The sequence below is a fragment of the Carassius gibelio genome, chromosome B13, assembly GCF_023724105.1.
Source record: "Carassius gibelio isolate Cgi1373 ecotype wild population from Czech Republic chromosome B13, carGib1.2-hapl.c, whole genome shotgun sequence".
Lineage (NCBI taxonomy): Eukaryota > Metazoa > Chordata > Actinopteri > Cypriniformes > Cyprinidae > Carassius > Carassius gibelio.
Window position 1 is genome coordinate 266233 of NC_068408.1, and position 17500 is coordinate 283732.

General features: G+C 39.0%; 1 protein-coding gene and 1 long non-coding RNA gene across 3 annotated transcripts; one reads left to right on the forward strand and one right to left on the reverse strand.

Annotated features, from left to right (window-relative positions):
- The first annotated feature begins 6 nt into the window (after window positions 1-6).
- LOC127970766 (E3 ubiquitin-protein ligase Topors-like) lies at window positions 7-5279 on the forward strand. 2 transcript variants are annotated; one of them, XM_052573480.1, is made up of 4 exons: window positions 7-287; window positions 1290-3768; window positions 4126-4199; window positions 4339-5279. In XM_052573480.1, exons 1-2 carry the CDS (start codon window positions 78-80, stop codon window positions 3009-3011), a joined length of 1932 nt encoding a protein of 643 aa, XP_052429440.1. In that variant the 5' UTR covers window positions 7-77; the 3' UTR covers window positions 3012-3768; window positions 4126-4199; window positions 4339-5279. The 2 variants fall into 2 exon arrangements, with proteins under 2 accessions (XP_052429440.1, XP_052429439.1); XM_052573479.1 differs by having other exon boundaries at window positions 1290-4199.
- A 2375-nt stretch (window positions 5280-7654) lies between these two features.
- LOC127970785 (uncharacterized) lies at window positions 7655-12199 on the reverse strand. Its single transcript, XR_008156680.1, has 3 exons — window positions 11586-12199; window positions 8262-8411; window positions 7655-7757 (listed from the first exon to the last, which is right to left on the reverse strand). It is a non-coding gene; the product is annotated as an uncharacterized LOC127970785 (long non-coding RNA).
- Window positions 12200-17500: the final 5301 nt, after the last annotated feature.

A 17500-nucleotide genomic window follows, 5' to 3' on the forward strand; every position in this document is an offset into this window, starting at 1 on the left:
AGCGGGAACTCACCGTTTTGTATGGTTCACACGGCTCACTGGTGAACATCGTGCAGAACATCATCATCTCGCGCATCATGAACTACAACATGGAGGACATGGCCATCCGAGACGAGCTCCGCCCCTTCCTGCTGGCACGCACCGACCACTTCCTGCATGAGCTGGTGAGCTTCGCCCGCTCCACCCTTAATATGGAGGAATACGACCAGCAGGCCGTTTACGACTGTCCCGCGCCCAGCTACGAGGAGGGCAGCAGCTCGGACCTTACTGTTATCGCCATCTCCGAGGTGAGAGACACATCACATTACATTTAGTAACGACTAACAGTTTCTGAATTTCATGTAGTTTTCTATGACTACGTTCTCTTTTCTGTTCAATGAAGGGTCATTCCTTCTCAAGTGGTCGAAAAAATTGGTTGCTTGGCCATTTTTTTTTTTTTTGAATGAATAACTTGATCAGGGCCATGTGAAATCTGTTTTATTTTTCCCCCCCAAAATTAAATTTTTTTCCAAAAATAATTTATCCAAATTCTGTTTTAAGGGTTAAATTAAGTTAAAAAGTTCAATTAATTTAAATAAAAAAAGAGCGTCTAATTAATTAAAATACAATTTAAGTTTATAACCATTTATTTAAAGTTTTATGAAGATTTAAACTTTATGTCCCAATGAAATCCATTTTATAATTAGTTTTTATTTTTATTTACATGGGATTCCATTTTAATGGTTTAATTACATTTTAATGTTTATAAAGAATGTCTAATCGATTTAATTTATTAATTAAATTTCTTAAGCTGCTAATTTGTTTAATTATTTATAGCCGGAGAGTGAACCAACTCCAGCAGACTAATGTTAGTGTAATCTATTAAATAAATATATAAAATACTTTTAATATGACTAAATTTGTATTTAACATAATTTAATGCATTGCATGCACATCTGCACTTTATGATGAGAGAATTCATGAGAAAGCATAATTCAGTCTATAAACATGCATTGAACAGCAAAACACGATAACTCCTCTAAACCTCTCTGATAGGCCATTGCATTTGTAAACTCAACGGAATTGTCTCTGATTGGTTATAATGTGCAACACTGTAAAAACACAGAAAAATAAATATGACTTAACAAATAAGCCCTAATATTAATGAGCTAGTATTACCAACCAGATATATAATAATAACCGTCAAAGGCATTAGCCTCGGGCGCTATCTCCGAGTTTCATCGATACATGATACTATCGTCTATCAGCACAACCCTAATCCAAGTCTTCATTGTTGTCATTTCTCACAGGATGATGATGATAATGATAGTGAGGACAATGTCACGGAGAATCCCTCTGCTGTCCAGGAATGCCTTGCATCCGTTGCCACAGCAAGTGGAGCGGATAGTTTGCCAAGTCAGTCAGCGTGGGATGATGAGACGCCTGGTCCATCCTATTCAACCCTCCTCCCCTCTTCCAGCCTATCACAGGGTGAGGGGGCGGAGCCAAGCTCAAGCACAGCCCCTCCCCTCAGTGCCCTCAACACGACTGACCCTGTGGCAAGTGTCGGCGTGTCAGCCAGACCGGATGAAGATGATATAGAGGAAGAGTGCCTAATTGTGGGATATGTGAAACCGATGGCTGAACGGACCCCAGAACTTGTTCAGCTCTCCTCAGATTCATCTGAAGAAGAGCAAGAGCCAGTCACCACCGAGGCAGCGGCCTCAGTAATGAAATCAGAGGAATTCCAAGTGCAGCTCCCGTCACAGTCCCACATGAACCCAATTAGTCCTAATTCCTTTCCAAGCCCTGCTCCCTTGTGCAGTCCACAGCATTTACTTCCGGATGGAGTCAGGTCACCGAGTAAAGAACAAGAGGCCGACTACTTGTCCTTCCATGGTCACCAGTCCAAAGATGGTTCACAGTCACATTCACATGATGACTCCAGCTTCAGAGGTAACCAGAGGCACAGAAGTCATCGGCGCTCTGGCAGCAAAGAGAAGGACAAGAGTTCAGATCAATCAGGGCCAGTCAAGACCCCAGATTGCTCGCCAAGCCAAACACGTAGCTGGACACAAAGCCCAACGGTGTCCATTTGGAGTGGCAGCCCCGCATCTAAGTCACACAGTAGTGATTGCTCTCCTTCTCAAAACAACAGCGACAGAAGTGGAGAGCATTCGCGCCATTCAAGAGAGAAATTCTCGCACTCTCCTTCCTACTCAAAAAGGAGAAAAACCAAGGAAAGGAGGATAAGGTCTCCTGACTCACCTGATTCGTTCCTTGGCTCTCACCATCCCTGTGAGGCAAAGCATTGTCGTAAACACCGTAGGCGGTCGGTCAGCAGCAGTAGCGCTGATTTGCACTCTGAAAGATCCTGCATGGACAAACCCAGTGGTAAACGCAAGTACAAAACCCGGCACTTGGAGCGAGCAGCCCAGCGGCGGCACAAGGAGAGAACCACAACCAAGGAAAAAAAGCGGAACCGAGAACGGCGACCCAGCAGGGAACGATCTCCAAGTGTGGAGATCATCTACGAACAAAGGGCGCCTGACACAGACTGGATCCAGCGGAGGAAGAAGAAGCACCGGAAGCGAAGGAGGGAACTGCGTTCTCCCACTGTGATCACGATAGATAGTGACAGCGACCGTACCATCGACTGTCTGGACCGCGTCTTGGATGTTTTAGACCAAACCGCAGCTGATACTGAGCAAAGGGATGGGAGTCCTGAGCAAGATTCCATCCAGAATGCAAGTTGTACCTTGGACTCTTCAAATCCTCTCTCTGAGCCATCGAGTCCCATAGGCCGCAGTGACCAAACCACTGAACGCACACTAAACCTAGACAACTGTGTGGTGAATGTAGTCGACAACAGTAGTTCTGACTGCTCCCGAAATATAAGTGAAGGTAGCCACGAAGAGTTTATGTCCGACCCTTTCCCAGGGGCTTCGATGATAACAACCCCACCTTCGGACATGAGGCTGCTGGAAACCATACTGCAAGATCTTGTGGATTTCCTACCGGGGACAGAGTAGGAAATGGGGCAGAGTCCTCCCGGCCAACGGGAACCCAGTTCTAGCCAACCAAAAGACCAATCAGTGATGAGAGGAGATGGCAAAAATTTAGAGAATGAGAACACAGATGGCGACCAACACTGCTAACTAAAACTAAAATAGACTTTTTCTTACAGACAAAAGCTTTTCTGATGCTTATCTGGATCGCTCAGTCTCTATACGTTTTTATAAACTCATTTAAAGTTTGTTTTATTGCTGGAAATGGATGCTTGGGAAACATTAAGACAATGTTTTTTGTCAATTTGAACATCATTATTATTATTCATGTTGTATTTATAGTCATAGTGATCCTTTTCCTTGAATCTGGTGCTTAATCACTGTGCCACAACTCAACGACGATCATGTCTAGATGGCAACTCTTTTCCACTATCCATAACCCTAGAAGCAACAAATGCATGGGAGTTACTATCTAGACTAGTGGTTCTCCGCTTGTTTGCTTCAAGACCGAGATTGTTTGACAAGACGCAGGGCCTTTGACTAACCAAACGAAATATATAGGAAATGTTATTTTGCTATCTTACACTCTCAGAAAAAAATGTGCTAAACTTGTATCTTTAGATGTAAAACAGATTGTCACTGGGGCAGTCCCAGTACCTTAAAGGTGACAGACATATCATGAAAATTTTACTTTTCAAGGTTTTAAGTGCTATGAACAGGTCCCCGGTGCATCTATCAACCAAGGAAACGTGAAAACGATTAACCCAGTAACTTTGTTGTGGTAAGCCTTTTTTTCTTCCTCTTCTGCATACCTGTGACCGATTCTGAATCATGACCCACCGGATGAGAACCACTGATCATTCATTATTCAGCCCCATTGATCTTGGAGAACTGTGTCTTTGTTAAACTCAGGGAACAGATGACGCCTCCATTCCTCCGTTACACAGTATGTGTGAATGTGCTGGTGCGTGTGGGACTATAGGGACACCCTGGAGATATAATAATTCACGGATCATGTCTACTGAACACACATCAAGCCTTCTTTACAACAGCTGTCTGTCATGTCAGCCAAAAATCAATAAATGCATTTAATAGATGTATAATAGTGTCTGAAAATGTTTTTCTTTATGAACCACAGCATTAGGTCTTTGTGACCTTATCAAGACCCTTTGTTCTAACCAGTTGGGATGTGATGAACCCTGTGTCTTCCAGGTAATGGTTTAAACTTCTATAGTGACCTCTATTGACCCAGTATATTTTTACACACTCTTCACACTTTCCAGGCTTTTAGCTTGATTAGCAGTAGTATTTCTTTTCTGTATTCTAATGGATTTTTTGTTTCTATACCCAGACACCAAGATTATTCAACGTCTTTTGGAGATTACTGGGCAGATGAGGAGTCCACCATAGTCATGTCGTCCACATATTTCCAGTGGTCTGTTTGTTCCTGAAGGGCACTGTTAAACAGTGTTAGAAAGATGATGGGTCCCAGTACGTGTCCCTGAGGAACTCCACATGAGGGATGTTCCCAATCAGACAGATATCCCTGATAACGCACTCTTTGATGACAATTAGACTTTGAATTACAAATCCATGGAATGAGGCTAGGTCTCACTCCAAGATTCAGGAGGCACTGAACTGGTAATATGTGGTCTACTCTACAGGATTGACAACCTTGTCAAAGTCATTTGTGATTAATGTGCACACTGGGCTGGGAGATTTGTGACCGTTAAAGGATTAGTTCACTTCAAGAATAAAAACTCCTGAAGATTTACTCACCCCCATGTCATCCAAGATCCCATTGTCTTTCTATCTTCAGTTGCCAAGAAATAAAGGTTTATGAGGAAAACATTCCAGGATTTTTCTCCATATAATGAACTACAGTGGCAACCATTTTTTGCATGTTTGCTTTGTAAACACTGGGTCAGCGCTTTTGTCTACATCATACGTGACCTTTCCAACGTAATGATGTAATGCGTGAAGTCCAGCTAGTGCAAGACGAACATTTGTGTTTAAAAAGCATTTAAATGTTTATTATTTTAAGAAAATGAGTGATAATTTCTCCAGATAAGACCCGTATTCCTCAGTCCCCATTGAACTCCAATAGCATGAAGTCTTGGAATGGTTTCCTTAAAAACCTTAATTTCTTTGTGACTGAAGACTGCAGAGTTTGTTATCCAAACAGATATCCAGGATTCTGCGATGATTAAAATTTCAGATTATGTTTAGGCCAATGTGTAAGTACTTAGTAGATGAGCCTAATAAATGCTCAATGAGTTCTTGCTGATGTAATGATTGTGATGGTGAATACAGTACACACATCAATGTCTGGACACTTTTAAAGTGCAATGCAACTCATCCACTTCGTCGTGTGGTTAAAAATAAAGGGTATCCATAAATACCCAATAGATCCTCAGGGATGTAGGGGGTAAACCAAGTCTTGGAAATTGCAGCTACATCCACATGATTTTCCACCAAAATGGCTTGAAATACATAAATCCTGTTTACAAGACACCCGGGTTTCATCATAGAATACTTCAATATAGGTTCTTTTCCCACCATTTTCAAAAGCAATGCTGCAAAATGTTCCCGCTTAGTATATAAGAAAATTAAACTTCAGAAGCCCAAGTGGATGCTTGCTCCAAAGAAAGATTTTTATCGGATTACAGGAATCGCCTCTTGTTGCCTTTAACCACGAGGCCATCATGGAGACTCAGATGTCAAATAGACATTTAGAAGATGTCTTTAAGATGTTTATGATGTAAATCTTAAAGACATCTATCAGACGTTTGTAGGTGATTTCCAGATCAAGAGATATTTAACAGCAGTCTTGCAGACCTACGGGTCACTATGGTGACTTTCTTTAATTAACTTTTTTAGATAATTATTTATATATTTTTAGTTTTCATCATCAAAGATGTGTAATGCACACGCCCCTTTGCCACTACGAGGTGAAGTCATTTTATGCAATTCCCCTTTAAGGGTTTTGTGTATTTATCGCGAAAAGGCACGGCTCTAATTTCAGTTTCAGCGAAAGGAAAGTTAATAACAATCCCAGTCACTTCAAAGTTTTTTTTTAATATTCAAAGATTTAAAAACTCGTGTACCCTTCCAAAATTGGCTTTTTTGGTGTTTTAGCAGAATAAAACAATTAAGCTTTTGCTCTGGGATAGTTGGCTGTGTCTCAAAGTCTCGTGTGCGCGCTACCAAGGCGGCATGTTCGCGCATCGCAGAAGCGCGCGGCCGAGCTTTCGCAAGGCGCCTGTGTAGGCAGCTCGCTCGGTTTTGAGACAGCGTTGTTTTCGTGGTTTGAGTTTCGTTTCGTCGTTTTTACTTTCGCTTTTGTTTCTGGAGCAGCTGCAGTGAATCTCGGGCTCATTCAGGCCGCTGTCAGTCAGTCATCGAGTGCTGAATCGCCGCAGAAATGTACGAGCTGGAGAAGGAGAATCTGCGGCGCTTTAGCGATTATATCACGATGTTTTTACGACCGTCAGTCGTCAAGAACTTCATGACGATATACCTCGGTAAAGGACTGCGGTCAAGCCAGCCGCCAAGTAGAAAAGCACGGTCAATCTAGCCGCCACGTTATTTCGAGGGTCGCGTATAAACTACGTATTACGGTAACACCGTCAGAGAACTGATCTGAATGGAGTGCTCTTCCAGCGAACGCTACTTTTTTTCCCCAACACACAGTCCGTTACTGTCTGATGCTGAATACCAAAATAAAAACCCTCTAATACTCATATTACAAAATAAGAACAATAATATATGCTTGTTGCATCTCTACATTCGAAAAGCTATACAAATAAAAGTTCTAGAATGCACAGACAGAAAGTACAGTGTCAGCTGCATGCTGCTGCATCTACTTTAAAAAATCTATAAAAATTAAAGTTATAGATTGCACAGGCCACTTTCACCTCAGATTGAGAGTACACCTTGCCACGATGTCAGATGCATCGTTTCAGGACAGTCCGATGTGGAATTACAATATAAGAGCCTCCCAAATCTCATAAATGGGATGCTGCATCTCTATTTTCAAAAATCTATAAAAATCTAAGTTATAGATTGCACAGGCCACTTTCACCTCAGATTGAGAGTACACCTTGCCACAATGTCAGCTGCATCGTTTCAGGACGGTCTGATGTGGAATTACAAAATAAGAGCTTCCCAAATCTCATAAACAAGCTGCTTCATCTCTACTTTCAAAATTACATATTTAAAAAAGTTATGGATTGCACAGGAAACTTTCACCTCAGCTTGAGAGTACACCTTGCCACAATGTCAGCTGCATCGTTTCAGGACAGTCTGATGTGTAATTACAAGATAAGAGCCCCCCCAAATATAATAAATGAGATGCTACATCTCTATATAAAAAAATCTATAAAAATTAAAGTTATACATTGCACAGGCCACTTTCACCTCAGATTGAGAGTACACCTTACCACAATGTCAGATGCATCGTTTCAGGACGGTCTGATGTGAGATTACAACATAAGAGCCTCCCAAATCTCATAAATAGGATGCTGCATCTCTATATTCAAAAATCTATAAAAATCTAAGTTCTACATTGCACAGGCCACTTTCAACATAGATTGAGAGTACACCTTACCACAATGTCAGCTGCATCGTTTCAGGACAGTCTGATGTGTAATTACAAAATAAGAGCCCCCAAATATCATAAATGAGATGCTACATCTCTATATAAAAAAATCTATAAAAAGTAAAGTTATACATTGCACAGACCACTTTCACCTCAGATTGAGAGTACACCTTACCACAATGTCAGCTGCATCGTTTCAGGACGGTCTGATGTGGAATTACAAAATAAGAGCCTCTCAAATCTCATAAATGAGATGCTGCATCTCTATATTAGAAAATCTATAAAAAATTAAAGTTATAGATTGCACAGGCCACTTTCACCTCTGATTGAGAGTACACCTTGCCACAATGTCAGATGCATCGTTTCAGGACGGTCTGATGTGAGATTACAACATAAGAGCCTCCCAAATCTCATAAATGGGATGCTGCATCTCTATATAAAAATAAATCTATAAAAATTAAAGTTATACATTGCACAGACCATTTTCAGCTCAGATTGAGAGTACATCTTGCCACAATGTCAGATACATCGTTTCAGGACGGTCTGATGTGAGATTACAACATAAGAGCCTCCCAAATCTCATAAATAGGATGCTGCATCTCTATATTCAAAAATCTATAAAAATCTAAGTTCTACATTGCACAGGCCACTTTCAACATAGATTGAGAGTACACCTTACCACAATGTCAGCTGCATCGTTTCAGGACGGTCTGATGTGAGATTACAAAATAAGAGCCCCCCAAATATCATAAATGAGATGCTACATCTCTATATAAAAAAAATCTATAAAAAGTAAAGTTATACATTGCACAGACCACTTTCACCTCAGATTGAGAGTACACCTTACCACAATGTCAGCTGCATCGTTTCAGGACGGTCTGATGTGGAATTACAAAATAAGAGCCTCTCAAATCTCATAAATGAGATGCTGCATCTCTATATTAGAAAATCTATAAAAAATTAAAGTTATAGATTGCACAGGCCACTTTCACCTCAAATTGAGAGTACACCTTGCCACAATGTCAGATGCATCGTTTCAGGACGGTCTGATGTGAGATTACAACATAAGAGCCTCCCAAATCTCATAAATGGGATGCTGCATCTCTATATAAAAATAAATCTATAAAAATTAAAGTTATACATTGCACAGACCATTTTCACCTCAGATTGAGAGTACATCTTGCCACAATGTCAGATGCATCGTTTCAGGACGGTCTGATGTGAGATTACAACATAAGAGCCTCCCAAATCTCATAAATAGGATGCTGCATCTCTATATTCAAAAATCTATAAAAATTAAAGTTATAGATTGCACAGACCACTTTCACCTCAGATTGAGAGTACACCTTGCCACGATGTCAGATGCATCGTTTCAGGACAGTCTGATGTGGAATTACAAAGTAAGAGCCTCCCAAATCTCATAAACAAGCTGCTTCATCTCTACTTTCAAAATTATATATTTAAAAAAGTTATAGATTGCACAGACCACTTTCACCTCAGATTGAGAGTACACCTTGCCACGATGTCAGATGCATCGTTTCAGGACGGTCTGATGTGGAATTACAAAATAAGAGCCTCCCAAATCTCATAAATGGGATGCTGCATCTCTATTTTAAAAAATCTATAAAAATCTAAGTTATAGATTGCACAGGCCACCTTCACCTCAGATTGAGAGTACACCTTGCCACAATGTCAGCTGCATCGTTTCAGGACAGTCTGATGTGTAATTACAAAATAAAAGCATCCCACATCTAAAAAAAAAACTGCTGCATCTCTACTTTGAAAAATGTAAATTTAAAAAAGTTATAGATGGCACAGGCCACTTTCACCTCAGATTGAGAGTACATCTTGCCACAATGTCAGCTGCATCGTTTCAGGACAGTCTGATGTGTAATTACAAAATAAAAGCATCCCACATCTAAAAAAAAACTGCTGCATCTCTACTTTCAAAATTATACATTTAAAAAAGTTATGGATTGCACAGGACACTTTCACCTCAGATTGAGAGTACACCTTGCCACAATGTCAGCTGCATCGTTTCAGGACAGTCTGATGTGTAATTACAAAATAAGGGCCCCCCAAATATCATAAATGAGATGCTACATCTATATAAAAAAATCTATAAAAATTAAAGTTATACAATGCACAGGCCACTTTCACCTCAGATTGAGAGTACACCTTACCACAATGTCAGCTGCATCGTATATGGACGGTCTGATGTGGAATTACAAAATAAGAGCCTCTCAAATCTCATAAATGAGATGCTGCATCTCTAAATTAGAAAATCTATAAAAAATAAAGTTATAGATTGCACAGGCCACTTTCACCTCAAATTGAGAGTACACCTTGCCACAATGTCAGCTGCATTGTTTCAGGACGGTCTGATGTGGAATTACAAAATAAGAGCCTCCCAAATCTAATAAATAGGATGCTGCATCTCTATATTCAAAAATCTATAAAAATCTAAGTTATAGATTGCACAGGCCACTTTCACCTCAGATTGAGAGTACACCTTACCACAATGTCAGCTGCATCGTATATGGACGGTCTGATGTGGAATTACAAAATAAGAGCCTCTCAAATCTCATAAATGAGATGCTGCATCTCTAAATTAGAAAATCTATAAAAAATAAAGTTATAGATTGCACAGGCCACTTTCACCTCAAATTGAGAGTACACCTTGCCACAATGTCAGCTGCATTGTTTCAGGACGGTCTGATGTGGAATTACAAAATAAGAGCCTCCCAAATGTAATAAATAGGATGCTGCATCTCTATATTCAAAAATCTATAAAAGTCTAAGTTCTAGATTGCACAGGCCACTTTCACCTCAGATTGAGAGTACACCTTGCCACGATGTCAAATTCATCGTTTCAGGACAGTCTGATGTGGAATTACAAAATAAGAGCCTCCCAAATCTCATAAATGGGATGCTGCATCTCTATTTTCAAAAATCTATAAAAATCTAAGTTATAGATTGCACAGGCCACTTTCACCTCAGATTGAGAGTACACCTTGCCACAATGTCAGCTGCATCGTTTCAGGACAGTCTGATGTGTAATTACAAAACAAAAGCCTCCCAAATCTCATAAAAAAGCTGCTGCATCTCTACATTAAAAAATCTATAAAAACAAAAGTTATAGATTGCACAGACCACTTTCACCTCAGATTGAGAGTACACCTTGCCACAATGTCAGCTGCATCGTTTCAGGACAGTCTGATGTGTAATTACAAAATAAAAGCCTCCCAAATCTCATAAAAAAGCTGCTGCATCTCTACATTCAAAAATATCTAAAAATAAAAGTTATAGATTTCACAGACCACTTTCACCTCAGATTGAGAGTACACCTTGCCACAATGTCAGCTGCATCGTTTCAGGACAGTCTGATGTGTAATTACAAAATAAAAGCCTCCCAACTCTCATAAAAAAGATGCTGCATCTCTACATTCAAAAATCTACAAAAACTAAAGTTATAGATTGCACAGACCACTTTCACCTCAGATTGAGAGTACACCTTGCCACGATGTCAGATGCATCGTTTCAGGACAGTCTGATGTGGAATTACAAAATAAGAGCCTCCCAAATCTCATAAATGGGATGCTGCATCTCTACTTTCAAAAAATCTATAAAAATCTAAGTTATAGATTGCACAAGCCACTTTCACCTCAGATTGAGAGTACACCTTAGTACAATGTCAGCTGCATCGTTTCAGGACAGTCTGATTTGTAATTACAAAATAAAAGCCTCCCAAATCTCATAAAAAAGCTGCTGCGTCTATACTTTGAAAAATGAAAATTTAAAAAAGTTATAGATTGCACAGGCCACTTTCACCTCAGATTGAGAGTACACCTTGCCACAATGTCAGCTGCATCGTTTCAGGACAGTCTGATGTGTAATTACAAGATAAGAGCCCCCAAAATATAATAAATGAGATGCTACATCTCTATATAAAAAAATCTATAAAAATTAAAGTTATACATTGCACAGGCCCCTTTCACCTCAGATTGAGAGTACACCTTACCACAATGTCAGATGCATCGTTTCAGGACGGTCTGATGTGAGATTACAACATAAGAGCCTCCCAAATCTCATAAATAGGATGCTGCATCTCTATATTCAAAAATCTATAAAAATCTAAGTTCTACATTGCACAGGCCACTTTCAACATAGATTGAGAGTACACCTTACCACAATGTCAGCTGCATCGTTTCAGGACAGTCTGATGTGTAATAACAAAATAAGAGCCCCCCAAATATCATAAATGAGATGCTACATCTCTATATAAAAAAATCTATAAAAAGTAAAGTTATACATTGCACAGGCCACTTTCACCTCAGATTGAGAGTACACCTTACCACAATGTCAGCTGCATCGTATCAGGACGGTCTGATGTGGAATTACAAAATAAGAGCCTCTCAAATCTCATAAATGAGATGCTGCATCTCTATATTAGAAAATCTATAAAAAGTAAAGTTATACATTGCACAGACCACTTTCACCTCAGATTGAGAGTACACCTTACCACAATGTCAGCTGCATCGTTTCAGGACGGTCTGATGTGGAATTACAAAATAAGAGCCTCTCAAATCTCATAAATGAGATGCTGCATCTCTATATTAGAAAATCTATAAAAAGTAAAAGTTATACATTGCACAGACCACTTTCACCTCAGATTGAGAGTACACCTTGCCACAATGTCAGCTGCATCGTTTCAGGACAGTCTGATGTGTAATTACAAAATAAGAGCCCCCCAAATATCATAAATGAGATGCTGCATCTATTTCAGAAAATCTATAAAATTTTAAGTTATAGATTGCACAGGCCACTTTCACCTCAGATTGAGAGTACACATTGCCACAATGTCAGCTGCATCGTTTCAGGACGGTCTGATGTGTAATTACAAAATAAGAGCCTCTCAAATCTCATAAACAAGCTGCTTCAGCTCTACTTTCAAAATTATATATAAATAAAATGTATAGATTGCACAGGCCACTTTCACCTCAGATTGAGAGTACACCTTGTCACGATGTCAGATGCGTCGTTTCAGGACAGTCTGATGTGGAATTACAAAATAAGAGCCTCACAAATCTCATAAATGGGATGCTGCATCTATTTTCAAAAATCTATAAACATCTAAGTTATAGATTGCACAGGCCACTTTCACCTCAGATTGAGAGTACACCTTGCCACAATGTCAGCTGCATCGTTTCAGGACAGTCTGATGTGTAATTACAAAATAAAGGCCTCCCACATCTAAAAAAAAAAACTGTTGCATCTCTACTTTTAAAAATGTATATTAAAAAAAGTTATAGATTGCACAGGCCACTTTCACCTCTGATTGAGAGTACACCTTGCCACAATGTCAGATGCATCGTTTCAGGAATATATAATTTCGAAAGTAGAGATGCAGCAGCTTATTTTTGAGATTTGGGAGGCTTTTATTTTGTAATTACACATCAGACTGTCCTGAAACGATGCAGCTGACATTTTGGCAAGGTGTACTCTCAATCTGAGGTGAAAGTGGCATGTGCAATCTATAACTTAGATTTTTATAGATTTCTGAAACGATGCAGCTGACATTGTGGCAAGGTGTTCTCTCAATCTGAGGTGAAAGTGGTCTGTGCAATCTATAACTTTTATTTTTAGATATTTTTGAATGTAGAGATGCAGCAGCTTTTTTATGAGATTTGGGAGGCTTTTATTTTGTAATTACACATCAGACTGTCCTGAAACTATGCAGCTGACATAATGGCAAGGTGTACTCTCAATCTGAGGTGAAAGTGGCCTGTGCAATCTATAACTTTTGTTTTTATAGATTTTTGAAAGTAGAGATGCAGCAGCTTTTTTATGAGATTTGGGAGGCTTTTATTTTGTAATTACACATCAGACTGTCCTGAAACGATGCAGCTGACATTGCGGCAAGGTGGACTCTCAATCTGAGGTGAAAGTGGTCTGTGCAATCTATAACTTTTATTTTTAGATATTTTTGAATGTAGATGCAGCAGCTTTTTTATGAGATTTGGGAGGCTTTTATTTTGTAATTACACATCAGACTGTCCTGAAACGATGCTGCTGACATTTTGGCTAGGTGTACTCTCAATCTGAGGTGAAAGTGGCCTGTGCAATCTATAACTTTAATTTTTATAGATTTTCTAATATAGAGATGCAGCATCCTATTTATTAGATTTGGGAGGCTCTTATTTTGTAATTCCACATCAGACCGTCCTGAAACAATGCAGCTGACATTGTGGCAAGGTGTACTCTCAATATGAGGTGAAAGTGGCCTGTGCAATCTATAACTTTATTTTTTATAAATTTTCTAATTTAGAGATGCAGCATCTCATTTATGAGATTTGAGAGGCTCTTATTTTGTAATTCCACATCAGACCGTCCATATACGATGCAGCTGACATTGTGGTAAGGTGTACTCTCAATCTGAGGTGAAAGTGGCCTGTGCATTGTATAACTTTAATTTTTATAGATTTTTTTATATAGAGATGTGGCATCTCATTTATTATATTTGGGGGGCTCTTATTTTGTAATTACACATCAGACAGTCCTGAAACGATGCAGCTGACATTGTGGCAAGGTGTACTCTCAATCTGAGGTGAAAGTGTCCTGTGCAATCCATAACTTTTTTAAATGTATCATTTTGAAAGTAGAGATGAAGCAGCTTGTTTATGAGATTTGGGAGGCTCTTATTTTGTAATTCCACATCAGACCTTCCTGAAACGATGGAGCTGACATTGTGGCAAGGTGTACTCTCAGTCTGAGGTGAAAGTGGCCTGTGCCATCTATAACTTTTTTAAATTTACATTTTTCAAAGTAGAGATGCAGCAGTTTTTTTTAGATGTGGGATGCTTTTATTTTGTAATTACACATCAGACTGTCCTGAAACGATGCAGCTGACATTGTGGCAAGGTGTACTCTCAATCTGAGGTGAAGGTGGCCTGTGCAATCTATAACTTAGATTTTTATAGATTTTTGAAAATAGAGAAGCAGCATCCCATTTATGAGATTTGGAAGTCTCTTATTTTGTAATTCCACATCAGACCGTCCTGAAATGATGCATCTGACATCGTGGCAAGGTGTACTCTCAATCTGAGGTGAAAGTGGCCTGTGCAATCTATAACTTTAATTTTTATAGATTTTCTAATATAGAGATGCAGCATCTCATTTATGAGATTTGAGAGGCTCTTATTTTGTAATTCCACATCAGACCGTCCTGAAACGATGCAGCTGACATTGTGGTAAATTGTACTCTCAATCTGAGGTGAAAGTGGTCTGTGCAATGTATAACTTTACTTTTTATAGATTTTTTTATATAGAGACGTAGCATCTCATTTATGATATTTGGGGGGCTCTTATTTTGTAATTACACATCAGACTGTCCTGAAACGATGCAGCTGACATTGTGGTAAGGTGTACTCTCAATCTGAGGTGAAAGTGGCCTGTGCAATCTAGAACTTAGATTTTTATAGATTTTTGAATATAGAGATGCACTATCCTATTTATGAGATTTGGGAGGCTCTTATGTTGTAATCTCACATCAGACCGTCCTGAAACGATGCATCTGACATTGTGGCAAGATGTACTCTCAATCTGAGGTGAAAATGGTCTGTGCAATGTATAACTTTAATTTTTATAGATTTATTTTTATATAGAGATGCAGCATCCCATTTATGAGATTTGGGAGGCTCTTATTTTGTAATTCCATATCAGACTGTCCTGAAACGATGCATCTGACATCGTGGCAAGGTGTACTCTCAATCTGAGGTGAAAGTGGCCTGTGCAATCTATAACTTTTTTTAAATATATAATTTTGAAAGTAGAGATGAAGCAGCTTGTTTATGAGATTTGGGGGGCTCTTATTTTGTAATTCCACATCAGACTGTCCTGAAACGATGCAGCTGACATTGTGGCAAGGTGTACTCTCAATCTGAGGTGAAAGTGGCCTGTGCAATCTATAACTTTTTTAAATATATAATTTTGAAAGTAGAGATGAAGCAGCTTGTTTATGAGATTTGGGAGGCTCTTATTTTGTAATTCCACATCAGACTGTCCTGAAACGATGCAGCTGACATTGTGGCAAGGTGTACTCTCAATTTGAGGTGAAAGTGGCCTGTGCAATCTATAACTTTAATTTTTTATAGATTTTTATAGATTTTCTAATATAGAGATGCAGCATCTCATTTATGAGATTTGAGAGGCTCTTATTTTGTAATTCCACATCAGACCGTCCTGAAACGATGCAGCTGACATTGTGGTAAGGTGTACTCTCAATCTGAGGTGAAAGTGGTCTGTGCAATGTATAACTTTACTTTTTATAGATTTTTTTATATAGAGATGCAGCATCTCATTTATGATATTTGGGGGGCTCTTATTTTGTAATTACACATCAGACCGTCCTGAAACGATGTATCTGACATTGTGGTAAGATGTACTCTCAATCTGAGGTGAAAATGGTCTGTGCAATGTATAACTTTAATTTTTATAGATTTATTTTTATTTAGAGATGCAGCATCCCATTTATGAGATTTGGGAGGCTCTTTTTTTGTAATTCCATATCAGACCGTCCTGAAACGATTCATCTGACATCGTGGCAAGGTGTACTCTCAATGTGAGGTGAAAATGGTCTGTGCAATGTATAACTTTAATTTTTATAGATTTATTTTTATATAGAGATGCAGCATCCCATTTATGAGATTTGGGAGGCTCTTATGTTGTAATTCCATATTAGACCGTCCTGAAACGATGCATCTGACATCGTGGCAAGGTGTACTCTCAATCTGAGGTGAAAGTGGCCTGTGCAATCTATAACTTTTTTAAATATATAATTTTGAAAGTAGAGATGAAGCAGCTTGTTTATGAGATTTGGGAGGCTCTTATTTTGTATTTGCACATCAGACTGTCCTGAAACGATGCAGCTGACATTGTGGCAAGGTGTACTCTCAATTTGAGGTGAAAGTGGCCTGTGCAATCTATAACTTTAATTTTTTATAGATTTTCTAATATAGAGATGCAGCATCTCATTTATGAGATTTGAGAGGCTCTTATTTTGTAATTCCACATCAGACCGTCCTGAAACGATGCAGCTGACATTGTGGTAAGGTGTACTCTCAATCTGAGGTGAAAGTGGCCTGTGCAATGTCTAACTTTAATTTGTATAGATTTTTTTATATAGAGATGTAGCATCTCATTTATTATATTTGGGGGGCTCTTATTTTGTAATTACACATCAGACTGTCCTGAAACGATGCAGCTGACATTGTGGCAAGGTGTACTCTCAAGCTGAGGTGAAAGTTTCCTGTGCAATCCATAACTTTTTTAAATATATAATTTTGAAAGTAGAGATGAAGCAGCTTGTTTATGAGATTTGGGAGGCTCTTATTTTGTAATTCCACATCAGACCGTCCTAAAACGATGCAGCTGACATTGTGGCAAGGTGTACTCTCAATCTGAGGTGAAAGTGGCCTGTGCAATCTATAACTTTTTTAAATTTACATTTTTCAAAGTAGAGATGCAGCAGTTTTTTTTTTCTTAGATGTGAGAGGCTTTTATTTTGTAATTACACATCAGACTGTCCTGAAACGATGCAGCTGACATTGTGGCAAGGTGTACTCTCAATCTGAGGTGAAAGTGGCCTGTGCAATCTATAACTTAGATTTTTATAGATTTTTGAAAATAGAGATGCAGCATCCCATTTATGAGATTTGGGAGGCTCTTATATTGTAATTCCACATCGGACTGTCCTGAAACGATGCATCTGACATCGTGGCAAGGTGTACTCTCAATCTGAGGTGAAAGTGGCCTGTGCAATCTATAACTTTAATTTTTATAGATTTTTTAAAGTAGATGCAGCAGCATGCAGCTGACACTGTACTTTCTGTCTGTGCATTCTAGAACTTTTATT